The 25891-nt window shown below is 35.7% G+C and overlaps 1 protein-coding gene across 3 annotated transcripts in view; it reads left to right on the forward strand.

Moving 5' to 3' along the window:
- Drip (aquaporin homolog protein drip) overlaps positions 1-25891 on the forward strand; it is a 100655-nt gene that overhangs the window by 34735 nt on the left and 40029 nt on the right. For 2 of the 3 annotated variants that reach the window (XM_034985405.2, XM_034985407.2), the window contains one exon: positions 12935-13131. In XM_034985405.2, the coding sequence (XP_034841296.1) occupies positions 12935-13131 (197 nt within the window). Of the gene's footprint in view, positions 1-9018; positions 9249-12934; positions 13132-25891 lie in introns of those variants that run through there. The other variant, XM_034985406.2, reaches the window with a different exon arrangement.

Raw genomic sequence — 25891 nt, forward strand, 5'->3', positions numbered from 1 at the left:
CTTGCTCGCGACTGATTGGTCCAACATGCACGTACACTTACGCAATGTCCATGTAAACGACATAACCACAAGTAAAGTTCATTCTCGTCTTCGTGAATTGCAAGAACTGTACCGTTAAAAGTATTGGTAAGCATACTGAAAATAAAAATACAAAAGTTGCGCGCCTGGATTTGTTTCGCGCCACCGCGCGTCCTGTTAGTTAGATATAGGCACTAGGCAGCGTATTTGTTATATCATATAAACATGTCATTAATGAGGTATGAAGTACCAAATAGTTCAAACGATCCTTCGCGATGACAAAATTAATACGAGTTCATTTCCGTGACCAGTTTGCAAAACTCCAATGTGACAAACATAATCAACAAAAAGTAAAAAAATCCTTTATGTCCTCATGTCTTCCACGGGCCTAGAATAAGATAATAAACCTCTTCCAATATCAATGGTGCCAAGAATAGTGGCTACATTTCCGCACTAGACAGCCATGCTGATCCTTTGCGCAAAAAAGAGCCAGCCCTTCTGTCACCAAGTTATCAATTTAGTGTCTGTTTTTGTGTCAAAAACACGTGTAGGCTATCTCTAAGCTGATTATTACACTATACCTACACCTTCTTCCCTATATTTCTATTTTCTAAGACAATTTTGTCTACAATCTGCGTACTTAGACATTATTTTATTATTAACTTGAGAGGATGTGTAATACAATATCTAACTTGATTCTAAGATACTTAAATGATGTAAGGCCATATTATGGAAAATAATTAACCGCTTAGTTCTTGGTAATGAATCTAGAAATTATTTCCATTTACTGAACTTGAAAGCGCCTCATTCATGTATTTTCCATAAGTCATACAAATTATAATGGTTGGTGCAAGTTTCCTCACGATGTTTTTCTTCTATTAATTGCTTAAAGACCCCCCCAAATAGGTGGACGGACGACATCAGACGAGTCGCAGGGAGCCGCTGGATTCAGGCAGCGCAAGAGCGTGGTGTGCGGGAGTCCGACCTGTGTCCAGCAGTGGACGTCTATCGGTTATGATGATGATGATGATGAATTGCTTAAAACGCAAACAAATCCTATAAGTTAGTGGTGCGTGCCCGGGTTCGAACCCCTGATCTCCTGAATAGGAAGCTGACGTGTTAACCACTAAGCTATCACCGCTCTTACCTTTCTCTTTCTGAGAGAGAGAGTAATGAACCTGCTTGGGTTGACTTGATGATGATGATGATTAATTTACTTCGATTTTTGTAGAACCATTTCTTATGAACATGCTGCGCGATTGCGGTAGAATGACAGCTACAAAGTCACGATTGCAATCACCTTTGATTGGTTGACGCTCGCTCACTAATGGCTACAATGCATTGTTGCAACAAGAATAGCACATATTCAGCCTATCATAACAATTGAGATTGTAATAATGATTGATGCAGGCTTTACGAAATCGACCTACAGGTTGTTTTGTGTCTGCAATGTGGGACTCAAAGTCAAAGACTACAGACAAAGCCGGGGTTTTTAGTTACCTGAGTAGTTATTTACCACAAAGGTTAACCGCCTAAATTAATTTATTCCATCCCGCATATTAGGGTCTCATAAACTTGACATACTTCAATCCATCAGACTGCTGTTAATGATTATGGTAGCAAATTGCTGTTATCACAACCTTTTACAGCTTGTAGATAACGGTTACATGTTTTCGGTAAGTAGATAGGTAGGTAGGTATAGTTAATGTCATGTGGAGAGACATATTTAGATAAGAAAGACATTTTTTTGGAAATGACCCGTCATTAGGGATTTGTAAGGAAGTGTCTAGACATCCAAAAATGGTCGTCTGATTAAAAGAAAACCGATCAAGTGCGAGTCAGGCTCGCGCACCAAGGGTTCCGTGCTACAGTCGTATTTTATCGACATTTTGGACGATAATTTAAAAACTGTGAGGCATAAAAATCTGTTTAAGAATGCACAGGTAAAGCCCTTTCATATGATACCCTACTTGATATAGTTATCTTACTTCGAAAATTGAAAATACTAATTATTGATTAATGACCACAATTTTTTTGTGTCATGTAACCCTAAATTCACAGTTTTCAGATTTTTTCCCCTAATGTCTGCTATAGGACCTACCTACCTGCCACATGATTCTAAAGCAACGGGAAGTACTCTGTAGGTTTCTTGACAGACCGACAGATGACAGACAGTCAAACAACAAAGTGATCCTATAAGGGTTCCGTTTTGCCTTTTGAGGTATGGAACCCTAAAAAATATACACCACAAGTGAATTTATTCCATGAAAAATTCGTTATTAAAGTTCGATCCCGACCTATGACTTTTCGGAGTTATGAGCGTTTTAAATATCATTTGCTTTAAGGGTGAAGGAAAACATCGGATAGGTGTTTTTATGTAAACGGGAAAATTCTTATGAAAATTCATGAAACTACAGCAAGGAAATCAGATACAAATCCCATACCGATTTGATTCAATTATAATGTGAGAAAAATAAACAATGGCTAAATTACTTATGAATGGACTGAAAAAAACTTGGTCAATTAAAAGTGAATTAAAACATAATAACTACCTAATTTAAGACTTCATAATATCCTGATGATTAACGGAATGTGGTGTGAAGGTCTTAAATCTTTAAGGCTTCCCTCATTAGTATTTTGTGGTATTTATAATGCATTTATTTAGTTATGGTCAGTTATAAGTAAATGATTCGTGGATAATTTAATGCGAATCATTAGGTAAGTATTAAGGACTAGTTTGAAGGCTTTCCTGGCACAGTGGCAATCGGTGTGAGGCGGAGGGACGCCCCGCACACCCGCACGTCTACCGCGCTCGCCCGCATCGGGCTAGTCATCCTCCCCGATTGCCATCTCGACCTGTCGGGATACATACGTCATTTTGATTGACAATGCAAATGATGAGGCTAATAAACTTGTATTACAAGAAAGAAATTGAGGCTGATTACTCGCTACGGTCGGCGCTTACAACAATTTAAAAACCTGTTTTCATTATTCGAGCTACGCACTTGCTTGCGTCTTACATTTTTTCATTTTCATGACTACTTAAGTACTAGCTGATGTCCGCGACTTCGTCAGCATGGATTTAGTTTTTTTTTAAATTGCGTGGAAGCTCTTTGATATTCCGGGTTAAGAAGTAGCCTATGCCACCAGGTCCAGCCCCCCAATTGTGAAAGAAAAACGTATTCATCGTTATCGTAATCGTCAATAAATTTTGCCCTTTGATTGGCTGTGAAAAAATGTAAACAGCGAATTAACCAATCAAAGGTTCGAATTTTTTGACGATTACGATAACGATGAATATGTTTTTCTTACATAAGGGGGGGGGGGGGGCAGGTCTGTAACTAAGCAGGCATTATTATATCCATGAAAATATCACACCAATCCGTTGCTTGCTCCGGCTTAATGCCAGAGCTTTACATAATCAGGCCAAGACCTCGAAATGAAAACTACTTACATTTAAATGAATTTACTACATATATCAAAATTCATATATTTATACTTCAAATGTGTGTAAAAGTGTGTGAAGTCTACCAATTCACATTTGGTTGGTGTGGTGAACTTATGGCCTTGTCCTTCTCATTCTGAGAAGAGACTCGTGCTCGTTAGTGACGCGGAGATGGGTTGAGATGATGATGATCGTTTAGGAGTTCTTAATGTAAGAATGCATTTGAGTTTTGCTGGGTTTGTTCTTTTTTTCATGTCACGCCGAAAATCAGCGGGAAGGTTGTACTTAATTATCACATTCTGCTCGCGACTTTGTCCGCGTGGACTACAAAAATTTCAAACCCCTATTTCACCCTAAGAGGTTGAATTTTCAAAAATCATTTCTTAGCGGATGCCTACGTCATAATAGCTATCTGCATGCCAAATTCCAGCCCGATCAGTCCAGTAGTTTGAGCTGTGCGTTGATATATCAGTCAGTCAGTCACCTTTTCCTTTTATATATTTAGATTGGGCTACTCTCACTCTCTCACTTTTAGCTAAAATAAACATGATTTTAGCTAAACATTAGAGTTTCGGTCAGTCAGAAGTGATTAGGATCATATCAGAATTTAGCTTGCAAACTACGGCGCTAGGCCTGATGATATAAAAAAATTATTTGAGAGCTCTTGTTGACCCTTTACATTGTGAAATAAAAAAGGTAGATATTACACCCGATATTCTGTATATTCTAACCAAACATTTGGCAAACAGTTAACGATAAAGTGTGTCAGACAAACACAGTCTCCAAACACGAGGTTGAAACAATGCCTGGAGGCTTATCTTGTGTTACAACTACTGTATTTTTACAACCGATAAGAGCAGAATAAATTATTCAGTCACTTTACGGCGCGTTCGTAAATATGCACGAACCTTCACGCCTTAATAATTTATAAGCTTGCTTTTGTTAGTCATTTAATTGTATTTTAACAGGTGTCCGTTATTTCTTTCACCTTTTGACCAACTTCGTAACAGGAGGTTTTATTTTGCGATGTACCTACCTCAATGGCGCTACAGCCACATGAGTAGATATGCAGCCATTTGTGGACCTGGGTCTGCTCCATGGTACTCTTATTATGTGTTTATGTCCTATGTATATTTATGCTCCTATATTCATTAATCTGATTGCTTTTCCATAACGGTTAACGTATGTATGACCAGCACAGTTTTATTACACATATACCTACCTACCTCTGCATCATATTATCGCATAAACGCACATTGAAATCAAAACTGCAGACCAAAAAAAACTCATGTTTTCAATGAAAAATTCAAATTTAACATAAGTCATCGGAACAAGAAACTTTGTGTTTTTTCTCGCAGAATTTACATTGATGGAGTTGTAACTCAGAATTGCCAATTTCTGGATAGTGCATTTTTGTTTTCGATGTGCGATATTTTAAACCGAAAGGGGCTATTAAATATTATAACAAATAAAAAAATTAAGAGAGCCACTAACATGCTTATTTATTTCATCGTCAAGATTAAAAGTAGTAAACTTAACGAAGGTAAAAGTAACATCAAAAGAAATAAATTAATGCCCTTCATAATGCAACACAGACATTTTTTATTTTTATTTTATTTTTATTGAACCACTAACAGAATCTTGAAAAAAAATAACATTATTCAAATCATAGGTGCTAAGTTATTGTATAATTCAAATTATAGGCGGCAAATTTAGATGGATAAGTCGTGCTAAAGAATTTCAAACTAACAGCTTTTCTCACCCATGTAAGAAAAAAAAAACAAAAAAAAGATTATGTGTAAAAAAACATAAATTCAAACATAAATAATTATTGCGTGACATACATACATCTCCCATTTGAGAGTTATTTTTTTCATCATTTTTCATCAGACATCATTTTAATTGGCATTCAAGTCTTTTGCTGTTACAAAACGTATAGAAACATTTTCTTTCAGTTCTTGATTGATGTTTGTTAAACGGTATTAATTTTTTATTTGAATCAGTAAATGTTTATTATCAAATCAAATAACAGATAATAGACATGATTGCGATATGAATCGCGCTAATATTTAGCAATCGTAAAAAATGGGACAATGTTACAAATCAAACAGATAGGATAAGATACGCTCATTAAACATGTTTTATATTTAGATAAATATTATTCTGCGGAAGCAATTGCTTATGGCTCTTTGAGTTCACTTTTTTAGTCTTTTTTAGGGATCCGTACCTCAAAAGGAAAAAAGGAACCCTTATTGGATCACTTCGTTATCTCTGTCGTGTCTGTCAAGAAAACCTATAGGGTTTTTCCCGTTGACCTAGAATCACAATAGCACTGCAATATAGCACAAGTAAAGGAATAAATCCGTAAACTGTGGATTTGTGGTAACATCACACAAAAAAAAAATTAAATGCGAAAGTGTGTCTGTCGGTCTGCTAGCCTTGACGGCCAATCACTTAAATTTTTGACGAAATTTGGTACGAAATTGAAATTTGGTTAGTGGTTGGTTAGAGATAGCATCCCGGGGAAGGACAGGCAATTTTTATCCCGGAAAATCAAAGAGTTCCCACGGGATCCTTAAAAACCTAAATCCACGCGTACGAAGTCGCGGGCATCAGCTAGTAGAGAATATTTTACAATTTAATACCTACCTTAACTCTTCAAAAGTTAGGTACTTACATTAAAGCTTTCAAACAATAACTTTTTGTCTTCAATATAGTGCTTGCGGAAAACGTATAGAAGATGCGTTCGTTTGAATATTTACATAATTTCCTAATTTATTATTCTCTCCGCAAAAGTCTCATTTCAACTTCAAGAGATACATCGAGATTTAAGGCCCAGAGAAATCGTTTGGCACTGCATGCTACAGACGGTTGACCGTATGCCAATGGGGTTAGTCAGACAATTTGCACAGGTTTTACCCAGGTCCTACTTTACCTAGATCTACGTTACTTATTTTCTTGTTATTTTTAAAATAAAGGCAACCGATCGAGCTGTTTGACGTCATTATTGGCGCAACGGTGCATAAAAGTTTGATTTCCTTCCGGGTCAACTTAGAACAAATTCTCTATTTTTAACCGACTTCCAAAAAGGATGTGGTTCTCAATTCGGCCCGTTTTTTTAATGTATGTACACAGTGTTTTTCGTGGTTTCTGGACCGATTTGCAATTTTTAACAGTTAACAGAGAAAGTTTCCGTGGTCGTGCCATACATTTTTTGGATCCAACTCCTTAATACTTTAAGCTTTTTATCTAATAAAAAATTTAAGTACTTATATCAAGTTTATTCCAGTAATAGATCGTGCTTGAATTACATATTTCGGTTTTCCCAACAATGCAAAGTTCCTTATAAAACGTGATTCAGGCTTTATATAAAGTTTAGGTAGGTACCTATATTAAATTCTAAAGCAGAACGTTTCCACTATTCTTAGTAGGTAGTATGTTTATTTTCATTCATAACATTATAATGCCAATTCCTTTCTCTGCATCAGTGTTTATAACAGTTACGCATATTTCTCGGAATTACTCATTCATAGTTAGATGTATACTATATAAGATGTGTACTATACAAATTAAATATACGTCGAACGTCTACAAAAAATAGTCTACAAATTAGTTATGCGCCAATTTTTTCGTCTCATGTACAAGGAAAAAAATTGGCTCAAAATTCAAATAATTAGTAGGTACCTATTTCTGTTTCATCAAGAAAGTGATCGGTTTTGCCCTACTTTAATTATTTACGATTAATATAGATATATATTATACTACTCTATTAGGTATACAACTACTAACAACTCTATCCATACCCATGGTCTATTTTCACCGGTGATTCTCACTTATTATCATCGTCGTTGATGGATTTTTATCCCGATCTTAGTTACAAGGCTTTCGACTTGTGATGTCGTCTATAGAATCTCCAAGTCCAAAATACCTCCCCTGGTAAATGCTTCCGCTTAAGTTCTGTTAACGTTGGCCACTAGGCTAGTAACTGAAGTCAGTAGATAGGTATTTATTTCTCTGGCCATCCTTTGCCAATTATATAAACACCATCGTCAACCGATAGACATCCACTGCTGGCCTGAATCCAGCGGCTCCCTACGGCTCGTTTGATGTCGTCTGTCCACCTAGTGAGTGGTCTGCGAACGCTGCGAGTTCTGGTGCGAGGTCGCTATTCTAACACCTTAGGACCCCAACGTCTAACAGTTTTTCGAACTATGGATTCGCTCATTGCCACTTCAGCTTCGCAACCCGTTGAGCTATGACGATTACTCTGATTCTCCTAAAACTCCTCATTCCTGATTTGATCACGTAGAGAAACTCCAAGCATAGCTCTCTTTACTGCTCGCTGACTCTGAGATTTCTTATGACGTCCCTAGTTAGCGACCATGTCGCGGTGGTACATGCCATCACAATATGCAGCATCGCCACGTATAGGTACTGTTCGAAATTTTTGGTCCAGCAATGAGGAATTTTGGACGAGAAGACATCTCGAAGCTTCCGGAACGCTCATTTACCTACGTCAATTTAGACAATAACATTTTTTACACTACGTGGTATAAAAACAGATAGATGTGCTTAAATTAGCCTAAAGATGCGCTATACTTGGATAGACAACTTCGCCCATAAACCAGTAATAGAAACCTGTTTCAAAAAGCGAACACTATTGATAGGAAAGTTTTATTCCTGTATTCTATATTCAGGTTTAAGCAGGGTTGTTATTCTTATACTTAGAATAGGTAAGTGTATTTCTTTGTTAGTCATATTTCTTAGATATGCCTGCTTCCTAGAATTAAGATAGGGAATGCTCTTTGTGTAACGTCTTTTTCTCCTCATCTTTAGAGGGTCAAGGCTCTACGCACGATAATACTTTATTTATCAGTAACGTGATAGTAATCGTGGTGAAATATAAATTTATCATTAAAATTTTGTAGTAATTACCTAGGCACGTCACTAATATTGTGGATTTGTTACTAAATAGGCGATTTAGTATTTCTCGAATCATCATCATAGCCAATCCATCACCGGCCTACTTCTGAGCTCGGGTCTCCTCTCAGAATGAGAAGGGTAAGCCATAGTCTGCCACGCTGGTTCAGAGCGGATTGGCTGACTTTACATACTTTTGAGAACATTATGAAGAACTATCAGGCATGCAGGTTTCCTCACGATGTTTTTAAAGATACGTGCCCGGGATCGAACGTTCGACCTCCTGAATAGAAAGAGGACGTCTTTGCCACTAGGCTACTACCGCTCCTTAGTAAACTATAACATTATCAATAACGTGATGGTAATCGCTGTCAAATGCAAATCTGTCGTTAAAAAGTCATTAATTTGTAGTAGGTATAGATTAATAATTATCGGTCTCGCTACGCTGTAGTATAGGTTAATAAAATTGTGGATGTGTAACTAAATAGGCGATTTAGTATTTCCGTATAGTCGCAGGTATTCACTCGCGAATTCCGCAGATTTTCGGAGACATCGACGCCGGATGAATATCAAAACAAGAACAGCATTCAGAATAAAAAGTAAACTGCACCGAGTGGTCCGCTGTCATCCCCGACTGGCGCACACAACACTCAGGTGTACGAAGCGTAACAGAAAGGTAGTGCGTTACACAGTTCATACGACGATACTCGATAATTTCCTCTGAAGTACGACCGAGGAATTTTTCAATTAAAATTAAATAACTTGCGGTGATATCGCAACGGTGCGGTGCGGGTATTGTGATAGCGGACTGTACGCAGTGTAAACAAAATGAAGACGGATTACCCGATGGATGAAATGCATAAGAGTAAGTATTAATTGGAAATTACTGAAAAAGATATTATGACCGTCAAAGGAAAATATCTACGATTTATTTACGCTTCGTTCCGTCTATGGAATATTGTGATATGCTGATAAATAGCTGCGAGAAAAAAGTAATTTATGCAATTAAAACTAGTTCTAGTACCTACCATTTAAAAAAAATACAAAATCTTATAATAGTGATATCTTGTAAAATATTGTAAAAATGTTAATTGGAAATTACTGATAAGAGAACCATAAAAGTTTATAATTGAAAGCAAGATTTTCAAATGATAGTTTTCAGGTTTGAATCATTGAAGTAGGAGAAATATATTATCTCTGATTTGATTGATTTACTATGTTTTATACTTAATATACCATTTAAAATCTGTCGCGCGTACTTACATACGACTTTGGCAAAGTAAACTGTGCTTCACTGGCACAATACAAACCACTAATCAAACGAATGAGAAGTATTTAATAGCATTTTTTATGATACGGGCATGCATATGAGTTTAGAGCTAATAACAACAATAATAATTTATATCAAGTATCAATTAGTAAGTAAAGGTTACCTTAAGTATAACTCGAACTTTATCTAAGTTACTAAGTCAATAATCATGTAGAATGAGCAGATCAGTTTTCGTAGAAAGCAATGATTTCTAAATTCTAATGCAGTAAAATGCGCATTAATACCGCTTAAGATGCGAGTGAGAAGTAATTTTACTGATAATAGTTAATTTTACTGTTATATTCTATTAATTATTTTAACTGTATAAACGAATTGTTTATGTATTAACTTTTCTATATTTACATAATATTATAGTTATTTTATGTACATAACTTACCCATTGAAACAACTTTATATTACTTTATATTAATTTCCTTCAAGTGTAGGTAAAACACTATAAAAATTATAAAACTTTATATTACATTTTCAACTTAGGTACTTACCTAATTATATACAATTAATATGTTTTTACTATGTCTCTAATAAATATGTTTAATTTATAAATAAAAAACTACTTAGTTTTTAGAGTATACTTAGAGCGCAATTACGTAGTTATTAAATTAATATTAACTAAGTGCTGTAATTTATTGTGTAATAAAACTTTAATTGCTCGCTGTAACTTGAGATCGTTTTCTTATAAGTAAATAACGCCTTCTTGTTAATAATTACTCGGTCAGTAGGGTCATCTTTTTGTACCGGTTGTACAGTATAGATTAATATTATAATATCAACTTATAACTTTTATGTAGGTATATATTTGCATATTGCAAAACAACAATGTAGAATCTCTAGTAGGCACTGCATTTCTACGAATCACCATAATTGACCCTAGGACAACTCTACTTATTCTATTAATTAGGTATATATCATCGTTACTCATCTTACAAATTCGACAATTGACTATCAAAAAGTGTACAATGGTAGGTAGGTACCCATTTTAATTAATGCTTTGAGTTTGGATTTTGATATTTTGTGATTTTGTTTTCACAGTTGTCCTTACAGTATACCTATATTTTAATAAAATCGAGTAATCTACACGACAGCATCTTTTAAAATATAAATTATCGTACTAAGTATTTACCTAGGTACCCATAGTAGCTAAGTATATTTTAATTAATAAAATATTTAAAAGTATTAAAAATGCACATAAATATTCATATCTTTAAATTTCTTGAGGTAGAGTTCGGTAGTTAAACTATGTATTATAAGATGCTTTATATGCAGAAATCTGCTTGTGATTATAGTAACAATATAAAGTGTTATGTAATGTTTTTTTTTAAATTGAGGAAATGATAATTATAAAACAATTCCCTTGACGGATGGATACAAAACATAATAATAAAGAAGCGTTCATAGAGTTGTACGATTTTTTCAAATACTTTTTATGAAAATCATCATCATCATCATGTGCCATTTTCGAAGCGAAGTTTGGCCGTCAGAGTATAAAGTAACTTTTTCGATTTTGGGAAATTTATATTTATATTTTATTTTTATATTCATATAGGTACCAATACATATTCACTATTGGTTTGTTTGTTATCTATTAACACTTCATAATATAAATAAAGATATTCACCGAATTTTAAGGAAATTTGGCACAAAGCTTTATACAATTACGTGGGGAAGGACAATAAAATTTTTCCCCGACAAAAGAAAAGGATTTTGGTGCGTTTTTAAAAATCTAAATTCACGCGACGAAGTCGTGGACGTAAACTAGCAACGAATCCATTCGAATTTCGATTACTTAGTCATTTTTGTATACTTAAACAAAAACGGACAACATTTTTTTATCGTTTGTATCTGTGTCTTATAACAGTAGTTCTTTTTTTTGCACAATAATTACTTAGTCACTATTCGGTCAAGAATAATTATTTATTTATAGGCTATTTGTTTGACTAACAGTTTACCTACTCTAGATTAAATTCAGTGCAATAGGTCGGGACAATGCTCTAGGTACATCATTTTTTATATATAGAAAATACTTTAATTAGATTGTAAAATTATTTAAAAATTATATAGGTACATTTACGAGGATGTTATTTTCATTCAATACTCAAGAAATCTGTAAACAAATTAAGGCTTGTTCTAACAAAATACCGCATCATCAATACAATTCTTTACGATATAGGTAGTATCTGAAATGGTGATAGCCGAAGTAGTTAAGACGTTGGCCTCCTATTCGGGAGGTTGGGGGTTCGATCCTTGGCAACCTTTAACTTATCTCTCTACTCTAACTCGGAGCTATGTGCGTTTAACAATTTAAATCGTTATGCTTTAACGGTGAAGGAAAATATCGTAAGGAAACCTGCATGCCTGAGAGTGCCTTTTCTATAATGTTTTCAAAATATGTGTGAAGTCTGCCAATCCACACTGGGCCAGCGTGGCGGACTATGGCCTAAACCCTTCTCATTCTGAGAGAAGGTCCGGGCTCAGGTAGTGAGCCGGCGATGGGTTAATCATGATGATGCTGATGAGTAGGAATTCACCATAATCTTAAGGGATTGCGGTCAAGCGTGGGCAACAATATCATCTGATTTCTGTTTTCATACCTACTTTAGATTGTTTGATCTCAACGATCATCTATGCAAATATAAAACTCAATAACAATGTCAAGAATCGAATGTTTTGATAATAGAGACGATCTTCTGTGCCACTTTGATAACAAAATAACGTTGATGTGTATTCTTAGTATCTATATAATTGAATAGCACACTTTATAGGGTTCCGTACCTCAAAAGAAAAAAAGAAACCTTTGATCCTAGATCAAACCTATGATCACTTATTTGTCTGTCTGTCGTGTCTGTCAAAAAACCTATAGGGTAGTTCCCGTTAACCTAGAATCATGAAATTTGGCAGTTAGGTAAGTAGGTACGTCTTATAACACACGAGGGGATAATCCAAAAACCGTGAATTTGTGGTTATTGATTGAACACATTCAAAGTTATGACAATCAACATTTGATTTGATTGAACACATTCAAAGTAAGATAACTATGACAAGTGGGGTGTAATATGAAAGGGCTTTACCTGTACATTCTAATTTATTTTTATGCAGTTCTTGATTTATCGTGCAAAATATCGAAATAATACCCGAGTACGGGACCCCAGGTGCGCGAGTCTGACTCTCATTTGGCCGGTTTTTTTTAATTAGATATCACTAATATTTTCTCCATTTTTTCACAGGAACAAGCTCCATAATCGGGCTGTCCGATGTGACGGATAACAAGCTGCTCTGGAGGCAGCTGGTCGCGGAACTGCTCGGAACCTTTTTGCTGACGTCGATCGGTGTGGCCGCCTGCATTGCCATCGAGAATGCTGATGCACCCGTAGTCACCAGTATTGCTCTGTGTTTCGGTCTACTCGTCGGCTCTATCGTACAGGTATGTACCTAATCTAATATATAATATTATAAAAAAACGTCGCTTCCAAAAAGCTTCTCAAGTGCATGGGTAAAGCTACCTTAACGTAAATACCAACACTAGCACGAAGTCTATTGAAAGGAGTAGACGTCCACTGTTGGGCATATGTCTCTTGAAGGTCTTCGACACGCCACGGTCTTGCGCCGCTCAAATCCAGCGGCTCCCCCTCCCCATAATATTATTTACTATTTTATTTTTAGGACATAAATAATGGACAGATAAAGACCATTACGGATGTGTGATGGCTGATGATATTACCACGTGAAGGGCCTTTCTAGTCGTTAACTCACGAGATCACTGTCAATTATTGGTCTTGCAGTTTATTTATAATCTTTTGTTAGATTGCTCGTCTCGCAATTACCTCCTCAAGTGAAGGTTGCGGTTTTAGATTAGTCAATGTAATATGAACTTGTTTTAACGAAGCAAATACTTTCTTTATAAAGTACTAGATGATGTACGTAGGCCGCGTGGATTTAACTTTTTAAAATCCCTTGGGAATTCCTTGATTTTCCGGGATAGGCTTATATCAATATTCGGGATGCCAAATTTTTAAAAACGGATGGGCTTTTAAGAATCCCGCAGGAACGCTTTGATTTTCCGGTATAAAAAGTAGCCTATGTCACTTTCCAGGTCTTTATCTACACCCTTGCAAAAAATCACGTAAATCCGTTGCACCGTTGCGACGTGATTGAAGGCCAAACCAACAAACCAACACACCAAAAAACCAACAAACCAACAAACCAATAAACCAACCATCAAACAAACAAACCAATAAACAAACAAACAAACACACTTTCACATTTATAATAAGGGTAGGTACTGATAGAAGCTCAGTGGTTGTCGAACTTGCAGCGGCCTGTTATCACGTCTCTGTAACTAATGTACACTATGTTTATATGCAATCAATAAGTGCCAGTCGGATATTACTTGTGTATTTTGACAAACTCGCATCTAGCTTACCCTTGATACATGCAGAGGTCAATCGACAAATTAAAACTTGTGATTGTAATTAAGGTTAGATTTAAAAGCTAAGGAGAGGTCTACTTAATATGACGTAAATAAGTACAGCTATTATACATATCACGCGCGCACGCACGCACACACACACACGTCACACACACACACACACACACACACACACACACACACACACACACACACACACAAACACACATACATACACTTACTAACTCACACACGTTTGCTTGATATCGCTGATGATAAGACACAGTAGCAGTTCGCCTACTCCTTAAAGAAGGCTCCAACCTCCTACAGCTACTATAAACTTAAGTTATTTGAAATAAACTATTAATTAATAATTAATATTTCACACCCGGCTTTACCGTTGTTTAGTCGACGTTAGCCCGACTAGTGCGTAGACGCGTGCGCGAACATATTCCCTTTGAAAAAGGACCCCGGATGGGTTCGAGACTAGTCGGGCTAGCGTCGACTAAACACGTGAGTAAAGCTGGGTGTGAGATATGTGTAATGGAAATTACTTCCGATAGTTTAAACGCTAAAATAAGTACAGCTACCTGCGTAAATGAAAAATAATGGTGACCTATTGAGATATTTCTTTAAATCTAAGTTAACAACTTATTAAGTGTATAGCCTAGTATCCCCGCACACGACTTTTTGCAGATCTACGTTTTAAACAATAAAATATCACTTGCTTTAACGGTGAAGGAAAATATCGTGAGGAAGCCTGCATGCCTGAGAGTTTAACATAATGTAATGTTGTCAAAGGTGTGTGAAGTCTGCCAATCTGCACTTAGCCAGGCGTAGTGGACTATGACCAAACTCTTCTCTCTGAGAGGAGTCATTTTAGTTTAGTTTAGAGATTGTGTACAACAGAATTAGCCACAATGTATGGCTAAAAATAAAAAGCTAATGGCTAAAAGCTAATGTGTAGCTCTATCAAATTCCCAGTCAGGTTAACAAATTGATAAAATTATTAATATCATTGCAATAAAAATACTTAATCTTGTTCTTAATAAAATACGGTAACGTAAGTACGCGGCCTACATTTTTCCAATCGCAAAAGTGAATTCGCATCTACAATACGCAGCTTCCAATTCCACAGAATAGGACAATTTAATCAATGTCCGGCCTTTCCCACGAAGTCGCAGACCCGTAATCGCTCATGTGTTAAATGTATTACACATGTTCCGTTCAATATCATTAAGGTGACGCAGGACGCTCGACCGAAATTGGCAGCGCACGTGGGTAACATGTTTGCTTTTCACTTGACATTGTATGAGAAAGTTGAGAGGCACGATGATTTTCACTGAAATCAAGCGCGCGAAAAGGGTTTAGGAAAAGTATTTTTGAGAAAAAACTGCTGAATTTATGTTTGCAAAGTAAAGTTATTTCAAGTAATGAATAAATAAACCACGTCTAATGATAAATTGATTTAGAATTTTCATATCCCTAATCTTATTTATTTACATCCAAAGTTGTCATTAATTTAGTGTTAAAATAGGAATCTTTTGAGCCTCGTAACTTTTAAATCAATATTTTTTTCAATATTTTATATATCAATAAACCTAGATAATCACGAGATAAAGCGATATAATTCTTAGTTTTGTGCGTACAATATCGAATATTGTTGTAATTTCCCTCCTACGTTTGTATAAAGAAAGCACTGAACTGAGTCCCCTTAAAAGGCCAATATGAATTAGTGAACCTTGGCATACGATAATAGTAAGTACGATACCACTTTCCACTAATGGAGGTGAATATAATCGACTGGTATGGTTACAGTTTACTGACATTGTAATTATTACGTTTGTCAGAATAGTGTCATATGATAAAGTGTTTATTTTAATCTTATTATTTAAGTCGAACAAGAGGAACCAATAATTATAAGTACTATAGATACCTAGTTACGTGCTGACGCGTAATATTAGTATATAGGCACTATAGATTCGTGTATATAGGTCAGTAGTGTATAAAATTTTCCTTAGTCAATAAGTCATAATTTATATAATGAAAATAACTGCGAGCTATCGATATGTTATTGTTTTTTTTTGATATAGTAAATATGTAATTTTTTAATGTTTAATCTTAAAAATAAATAAAATAAATTAATTAAAAATTTTAAAACAATAAAATTATTATTTATTTATTTTTATTTCTCATGTACCGAAATTGTAGTTACATAGTAGTAATAAATTAAGTTACATTAGAATGTCTGGTATTAAGTAACTACAGGATTTTCCTCTTCACTGAAGACAGGACAATCATTGAATATCTCAATAAACTATTGTAACTTTTACAGGAGACTAGCTTGTCATCCATGTTGCTGTTCTTAATCATTATGTTGATACAGCATCTGTAACACAGATTTATTAACTAATCTTAAAAATATATAGGTACCTATAACATGAATAGTAGGCATAAAATATTTATAAGTGGTAAATGTAGCTGAATATTGAAAATTTCATATTTTTTATATCCAGAATATTACAATAACACTTAATATAGCTAGCCTATTCTAACTATTGTCTTAATCATACCTGTATAAGAGGTAGTTCACGTGTATTTTACATTTATAGTTATTCGTACTGAGTATTTGATCAAAACCAAATAAAAGCGAAACAATATTATTACAGTAAGACCCTTTAAATAATACAGTTGTCGAAAAATGATTTAGAGATAAGTGGTCACGAATAAAGCATCTGTATGTCACGCGTGCTTAGCCCTGGACGTTATGCAAATTGATCGAATGTAGATATAACTGCTACTCATAACATGCTTTTAAGTGTTATGTGTTATTATTATAGGGACATAAATAAAATAATATTCAATATTTATGTAACGCTACAATGCATTTCTTGAATTTCAAGATGCTAATAAATGTACCTACACCTACTTACTTTGAAGTTTAACTTTGACAAACTCATAAGCAAATGTTGCTCACGAATGTGGTATTTTTTTGATAAATATTTTGAAAAATTTCTACCATTTGTTCGGGCAATTACAGAACTAGAGTCAATAGAATTCCCGTTGGTCGATTGGCCACGAATACGTAGTTACCTATTTCATTCTTTTCCGTTGACTCCGGCGCGTTAGTTATATTATTGCAATTTGTAAAGGTTATTGTTGGCCCCTACCTAACTAAATAATTTCTATCCCGATCTCTGATCTTGCTTTCTGGGGGCCATTAAAAGTAAGCACAATAATATGCGGGGTCATTGTAACGGGGGAAGTTATGCGGGAGCCAACGGGAATAATCTGTTTTTTGGCTGTCCGGTCAACCGGTCAAGTGCGAGTCGCGCTAGCACACGGAGGGTTCCGTACCATCGTACAAGATATCTCAAACCAGTATTATCATAAAAATTCGCCAGCTAATGACGGACACATATCGGACAGTATCTTGATGTGATTTAGTAAAGTAAAATAATTATTTCGGGAACACAATTTTTTTTGTGATGGAGCCATAAATTCACGGGTTTCGGATTTTTTCTTTACTTGTGCTAAAGATATTGCTACCTGGTCAAATTTTATGATTCGTCAACGGGAAGTACCTACCCTTTAGGTTTCTTGACAGACACGACACACAGACAACCAGACAACGAGGTGATTCTGACAAGGGTTCCTTTTTCCTTTTGAGGTACGGAATCCTAAAAGAGATCGAAATAAGTGTAACAATTTATCGGTTCATAATATGGACGTACGTAAAATAAAGCATAACCGACAACCAGTTTTTCCTTATATTATATAAATGAATCGCTAAATGTGTTGCTGACCGCAAATCTCGAGAACAGCTGAACCGATTTCGCCAATTCTTTTTTTATAATTTTCCTTGAAGGACGAGGAAGGCTGGTTCTTACGGAGAGAAAATTTAAAAAATTTGAATCGACTGTTAGTTGGTACGAAGTTCGCCGGGGCAGCTAGTTAAGAATAAAAGCATGTAAAAATGACGTAACTTGTGTAGATATGTAAATAACTTAATTTTATTCATGTCCGACTTGCACTGGATATTGAGTAGGTAGCGATGATAAGGTCAAATAGGCCGGAATAAAAATAAAAAGCTCAACCGAGCTTTGATAAGAGAACACAAAGTTAGTGTTTTTCTGTCACATTGAAAAACAAGGATAAGAAATTTTTAAAGGGCTTATCTAATCTATACTAACCTACTAGGTATTGCTTATAAAGAAAGAGTGCGAATTTTGTAAGTTTGGGTTGGTATATGTGGCGGGTAATCTCCGGAACTAATCTATTTGGAAAATTCTTTCACCATAAATTACTTAATTCAAATTAAACAAACCAAAAAAAACATTACTCGTCCCAGATGTACCTACATAGGCAAGATATTATGCATTAACTTAAGACAGATAGGTACAACAAAACAACCCGGGCTAAGTCGGTATTAAATAATAAAAAACAAAAATTTTGTGACCTTGAAAATTGGTAGGTATAACTTAACAGTACGACACCACTAATTTTGGCCTCAATTTCTGAGGAAAAATTGAATTCACCGCCATAAATTAAATCTTACTAATAGATTCTAAGATAAACACATTCGCTTTTGTTTTTTTAAAGCGAAGAGGCAATGTTTATTTTAAAATACTGTTATTTGATTGGTATTTGACCCTGGGTGTAAAAGCTCGAGACATCACGGATCACCAACGACACGATGGTCTATGCAAATTGTTTTAGTACTTCATCGCCGTTTGTACTTCGATTTAGCAACTATGGGCGTCTTCGTGTTCCACTTTTTATCTTGTTAGTGTTTTTTTCTATTTAAAAGTCAAGGGAAGTACCTAAATGCATACAACACACATACAACATGAACACTCCTCGGGACGAGCTTTGTTGCGAAATAAGCGAACAAAATATTGATAAATATTAAGGACGTATTTGCAAATTACAAACGCTTGTCATACGGTGTGAAATTCTCTGCTGCAAATGTTATGTGCACGGATAGAATAGGCCACATGTACCTATATGAGTAGGTATTAAAAACTTTGTTTGGTGGATATTCCAATATTTAGCTTTGGCGATATCGATTCGTCTGTTTTATCACAACGTCGGATGACGACACTAAACCGTTGTCAAGCTCTACAAGAGACATAGTTTATTAGAAAACTTTTTGATGTCGTAATGTCAGTAAAAAAATATGGTCATGCCATCACAATGCTATGGGTGATTCTTTACCAACCTATAGGAACCCAAATCTATAGATTTTCGACTTCGAGACATCGTAGAACCATAACATTGTATTGAAATGTAGAGAATATTAATATTATTTGCTAAAAACGAGAAGGATACAGTCGCGTGATCTCCAACAATTATAATAAGGTTCATGTTAAATCCACAGAACACACGTTAACAAGTTGATTAGACCATTCACGACTTCTCATTAATCATATTCGGTGCAGGCAATCGACGTTTGGCATCTCGACGTTTTAATAATGTGCATTGAACCATCTTGTTCTCGGAAATCCCTTGATATCCTTCAAGTTTCTGTGTGCATTTTCGTGTTCTGATGATATTGACATTTTCCTTATTCACTTCTAACGTTCATAAATCTATTTCAAATATTGTGTGACATGTTGCACGCTTCTTATTAGGTTGCACAAGTCAGCAATTGTTAACTTTGGTTTTTTTTTTAACTTTAACCTTAATCATGGAGGCAGGTATCAGCGGTGGACTGTACGCCCGTCGGAACCTCCATGGCCCGTGGCGGCATTTATCTAAGTAGTAAAAGGAAAAGCTGATTGATTGACTGACTGACTAACTGACTGACTAATCTATCAACGCACAGCTCAAATTACTGGACGGATCGGGCTGAAATTAGGCATGCGGGTAGCCATTATGTTTTTAACATCTCAAAAGGTTCTCTAGATTTAGAGGCTACTTTGACCCAAGGCCCAGGACTGACAGCCTTGCCCTCCACCCTACCCTTAGTCCGCCGCTGGTATGAATGAACTCGTACAACCCACTTTGCTTTTTAATTTTTATTGACTGTCAAATTTTAACAGCAATCGTAACCAACTTTTACTGCGTGTCATGCAACTAGACCTCCTAAGCTATATATTACACCGGCTTCCCACGTTGCGTGATATTGCGGACGGACGCGGACCAGCCCACACCGACACACCATGGGAAGAATATCATCCTTGGAATCGCAGACACGTCGTCGTCGTCGTCCGAGCCTGGTGCGCGGTGCGTGGTTGTCCGTAGTCGTCGGCCGTTCGTTATAATCCGCAGAATCACACACCGTGGGAAGTCAGAATTTCGTTGAGTCAAGTTTGCACGTTCTTCGATACTAAACTTTCTTGTCATAGATAACACTATTATTCCTGGTTATTATCATTAACGTCTGTAGTCTGTACACTGTTGTACCTGACATTAAAAATACATAAAAGGTCACACGATTTTACATAAAACAGTCTGCAAACTTGAGATTCCGTTTTAAATGTTGAATCGTCAATAACCAATCATAATTTTTAGTTAGGCCTGTCAACATTTTAGATATTACCAATTTGACATTATTAGTTGCCGTCAAATTAATGGCTAAAACATTTATTAAAGGCGGATCAATCAAATGTTTGGCAGACTTTTAGCTAGTATTTTAATACGAGACATTCTATAATTGGTCATCTATTCATTTTGTAAAGACTAAAATGCTGCAGTTATTAGAAACGAAAAGGTTATGCTTATGTTAATTTATATTTTAACCATCAGCATACCTAATAGTCAATAACTCATAGGGCACATAGACAAAAATAAGTTTCGTTTTGATTTGGGCAGAAGATTTCAAATTCAATAAATTCAATTCATTTTTAAATATTTCTTGTTCAAATGGTTGGTAGGTACCTAGAGTACCTAGGTAGATATATCGATCCTATAAATAGATCATACTTAGTAACATATCTTATACAAATTAAGAAAAATAATATTTTACGTTCGAACAGTTGATGTAAATCTGTAGGGCGATTGTCTAAAACCTGCATCAATCATTATTACAATCTCAATTGTTCTGATTGGCTGAATTTGTGTGATTCTTGTTGCAACAATGCATTGTAGCCAATAGTGAGCGAGTGTTAACCAATCAGAGATGATTGCGATCGGACATTGTCGCTGTCATTCTCCCGCAATCGCGCTGCTGGCGTCGAGAGTCAGAGATGAGTCTCATCTATAATACCAATATTTTACATCTATAGTTTACGGGTAAAACCAACAGTTATTTAATCTTCAATATCTAAAGTGCAGGATCAGGAACATAAAAGAGATTGGAACACGTTGAAGACAATATGAATGAAGGATGGTATTTTGTTTGGAGAGGCTGTCCCTACACCAGAATGCTTTACAGTAAAATGTAACTTATTTCTCAACACGGTTGTAGTAGTCAATCAAGCCGTGAAAATACCGCAATGAAGCAATCAGTGTTATTAATGAACAAACAAATGCGACGTGACAATCAATATCTCACTATTAAGCTGAATACGCATGCCTAAGATACTATCAAATTAACGTTACACAGATACGAGATAGATACTAGAAAATACTTGCGACTTTGTTCATGTAGACAACTTATTATTAAAAGGTACGTTTCTTATCTACAACTTGCAGCTTTAAGGCAAAATTTAACCTATAGATACATATTTTATAACACTGAAGATTTGATAGTAGTTTTGTAGAAATATCCCGACAGCTATTTTTGCGTACGTTTGTTTTCCGCAAAATCTGTGAATTATAGAACTACATAGACGTGCGTGCACTGCGGATTTATTTCCGCAGCGGATTTTGATCGCCACGGTGCGGCGAGTTGCGGTGCGTTTTAAAATCCGTACACTAGCCCGCACAGCGAATAAAAATTTTTTTTTCGCAATTCTGTAACACTTGCAATCATATAGAGATGCCGGCACTTGCGATTTAAAATTCGCGCGAGAAAAAAATCTGCGATTTGCTACAAATTTCACGCGGTGCGGTGCGAATTAAGTTCGCGCGAATATTTTGTGCAGTATGGAGTTGTATGGCGCTCCCCGCATTGCGATTTGCGAAAAAAAAATCGCCAAGTTGTATCTTGATAAGTTATTTCAGGACCAACTACACGTAGCAAATTCTCAAATGATTCTTTCTCGTCGACCGGGGCCCGTCGACGGATCGGAGGAGGGGCTCCTTTTTTCTGGGTGGAAAGAGACCCCCCATTATAGTAAGCGGTCTCTTCCGTCGTCCGCGTCGGCCCGGTCGACATATAAAAGATTTGGTGAATTCTTAAAGTATTTATCAAACAGTTCATTTTATCAAACAATTCATTTTATCAAAAAAAAAGTGCGATATGTTGTTTTACTAATTAACACGATTAAAGAAATCAATTGTTTGTCAAATGATATTTTATGAAATAACAATTTGTCTGGTAATTTGTTTTATCAAATGAATTATTTGTAGAAACATAAGTTTTATAACGATCATAAAACGATTCATAATTTTGCCAAAATTTGTTTGGGAAATGAAACTTTGTCATTTGTTTTTTGTCAATTGATCGGTCACCAGAAAAATCCTTTCATAGGTCTCAAGGCCTCCAGTTTTCATGACATCTTTTGACATATCTCTTACGTCGTAGTAATAGATAGGTATATAAACTTTATTCTGTTGTCCATTTTAGACGTGCGTCTGCACCGAGAACTCCATAAAAACTGTCGGAAAACGCGAGGAAATTTATTCGCTGTGCTTAGCATACATAATATAGAAACAAAATTTTCACGTGAATAAAGTTACTGGCAATTGCAAGTTTTTATATGACATTCATAAATAATAACATTTATTATGTGCATATTTAAAATAGAAGTCGGTTCTTTTTAATTCGATTATTTAATCAGTGAACTTTACACAACAAACATCCTAACTAACCGTATATTTGGATATGAGTTTATGTAGATATCTTGTGTCATGTCGGAGCGATGCTATCTTGGTCGCGACGCAGCCGCTGGACCGTATCCCGATTAATCGCTTCAATCTCGTCGCTATCTCTATCAGATACGCTGACTCATTGGCAGGCCTTAGCTAGTTAATTTGACTGTTGTTTTATTTGCTCTAAAGCTTTGAATAGTTGTTTGATAGCTAGGTGTATAGTAATTTAAAAGAGAATAGCCAAATTTTCAAAACAGCTTAAAACCTCTCCAATTTAGGGTAAAACTTATGCTACGAATAAGTAACTAGGTCCATCGCGTGGGATTAAAACTTATTAACTATTGGATTTAATTTTCATCCCCAAAAAGATTGAGCTTTTAAGTTTTGAAGGTTCAAAACAAATGTTTATACAGTTTAATATCTTTGATTAAACACAACGCGCAGGGTTTGTCGGACGCGCTACGAAACGCGCTACGCGATTCAGGTTGCTTGGTTGGTAAACTAAGTATTGGACATTTTTATTTACTAAAATATAAATACTTAAGTTTTCAAACAGTAGATATTTAATATCTAAATAGTTGCTTTAACGGTGAATGAAAACGTCGTGATAAAACTGGCAGTTCTGAGTATTCTCAATAATGTTCTTAAAAGAGTGTGAAATCTGCTAATCCGCACTTAGCTAGCGTGGTAGACTGTTGCCTACATCCTTCTTATTTTATTCTTATTTTTATGTACTTACTAGCTGATGCCCGCGACTTCGTACGCGTGGATTTAGGTTTTTAAAAATCCCGAGGGAATTCTTTGATTTTCCGGGATAAAATGTAGCCTGTGTCCCTCTCCAGGTCTTAAACTATACCCATGCGAAAAACACGTGGATCCGTTGCTCCGTTACGATGTGATTGAAGGACAAACCAACAAATCAACAAACTAACAAACCAATAAACCAACAAACAAACACACTTTCACATTTATAATAGGGGTAGGGATTATATTTATTTACTTCCAACATGTTTTTATTTACACTTAGGTACATTTTGTCATTTAAAATCTCAAAAAAGAAAAGCGAGTCATCTTTTATTCATTCACTTATTTGATAAATGTTACACATCTCTAGTCTCTACTCGCTCCAATAGTAAAAGTTTTAATTCTCAGAACATAAATAAATATAATAACCAATTAAATCCATTTTGTAAGACGACCTTAAAAATAATGAAATAAAGGTACATCGTCGATATTAGTATGGAAATCAGTTTCGAGATATGGTTGCAAAACGAGACCAAAATTATCAAATGCATATAAATTGTAAGCGAACCCTTCATTATGAAAAGCTCTTGGCCCAAATAAGTACCTACTCGTGTTGGTTAGGAAAGTAATAATCGACGTCAAGGTTACTAGTTAGTTTAAGTTCAAAGACCATACTCGTGAAGATGGTCGAAAAAATTTTTAGGTTTCCGTACCTCAATAGGAAAAACGGAACCCTTATAGGATCACTTTGTTGTCTGTCTGTCTGTCTGTCGGTCTGTCAAGAAACCTACAGGGTACTTCCTACTACTTGCATGGATACAGTTAAAGACCTAGCAAGTGACATAGGATACTTTTTATACCTGAAAAATCAAAGAGTTTCCACGGGATTTTCGGAGTCCACACGAATGAAGTCGCGGACATCAACTAGTAAGTAAATATAAGCTATGAAGTCGTCAAAAAACATTTAAAAACATTAGATAACAATACAATTTACATGAACTAGAAACATAATAATTACAATGCTATGTTATTACAGCGCTACATCATCAAACAAAAAGCGGCCATCACGCGATTTCAAGCGTTTTATTCACTTTATTCTAGTTCAGTATATGTTTCCGAGACAAATCAAATTGCGTCAGTTATACTCTGTAAACTTGCGCAACAGAATAAGCTGTCAGTCAGGGATTAACATGACAATGGTACGATCCGAATAAATGGCATTTGTCGTGCGTGCTGCTCGCCCACGGTAGGGTTAGCGACTCCCACCTGAAGAATGCATATTATTATCCTGCTGCTCGGTTGCGGTAGAATGACAGCTACAATGTCACGATCGCAATCATCTCTCATTGGTCGACTTCAATGTATTGTTGCAACAAGAATGTCATAAATTCAGCCAATCACAACGATTGCGATTGTAATAATGTAATTTTTCCGCAATCGAGCAACTGACTACATCTTAAAAGTGTCGCAAGACAGCATGTTGGCAAAAATGAACTAATTTTATTACATATATAAATGTTTGGCGGTGGACCGCCCAGCTGGCGCTACCGAGCACTACCAACCGCTCGGTGGGAGATCTCTCTTTGGTACGGTCGAGCCTGCATCCCGCTCCCGTACATTGGTGACCCCGACGTGATCAAGAGTGGTCGCACACTACAACACCCGACGTAATTCAGAAATGGACGCAGTCCCCACAAATGATTGAATCACTGACTGAAAGACTGGCTTTCCGTTGCACAGGAGATCTTAGTTTGGAGGCCAAGAGGTTAGCTCAGAAATCCCACAGTATATACAAAAACTAGTATTTCAAAGTATTTTTTAAAATTAATGAAAAACCGGATTTTTTTTAAATTGACCAGTTATTGATTGTAATGGTATATTATTTTCTTCCGGAAAAATCAAAGTGTAGGAATTAAAGATACTTTCTTTATCCAAATTAAATTATATGTGTTGTCTGATTGAAAATGGCTATAACATTTGTTTAATATTTTTTAACAAGATAAATGGATATGAGTATGAAGCTGACAACCCTAGTCTTCGCAACCAATGTCACCGACTCCGACGAGTTTATTGTGTCACGCAGTACCTAATGCTAGGCATAGGTTTTAATTTA

The sequence above is a fragment of the Maniola hyperantus genome, chromosome 4 (genome assembly GCF_902806685.2).
Source record: "Maniola hyperantus chromosome 4, iAphHyp1.2, whole genome shotgun sequence".
Lineage (NCBI taxonomy): Eukaryota > Metazoa > Arthropoda > Insecta > Lepidoptera > Nymphalidae > Maniola > Maniola hyperantus.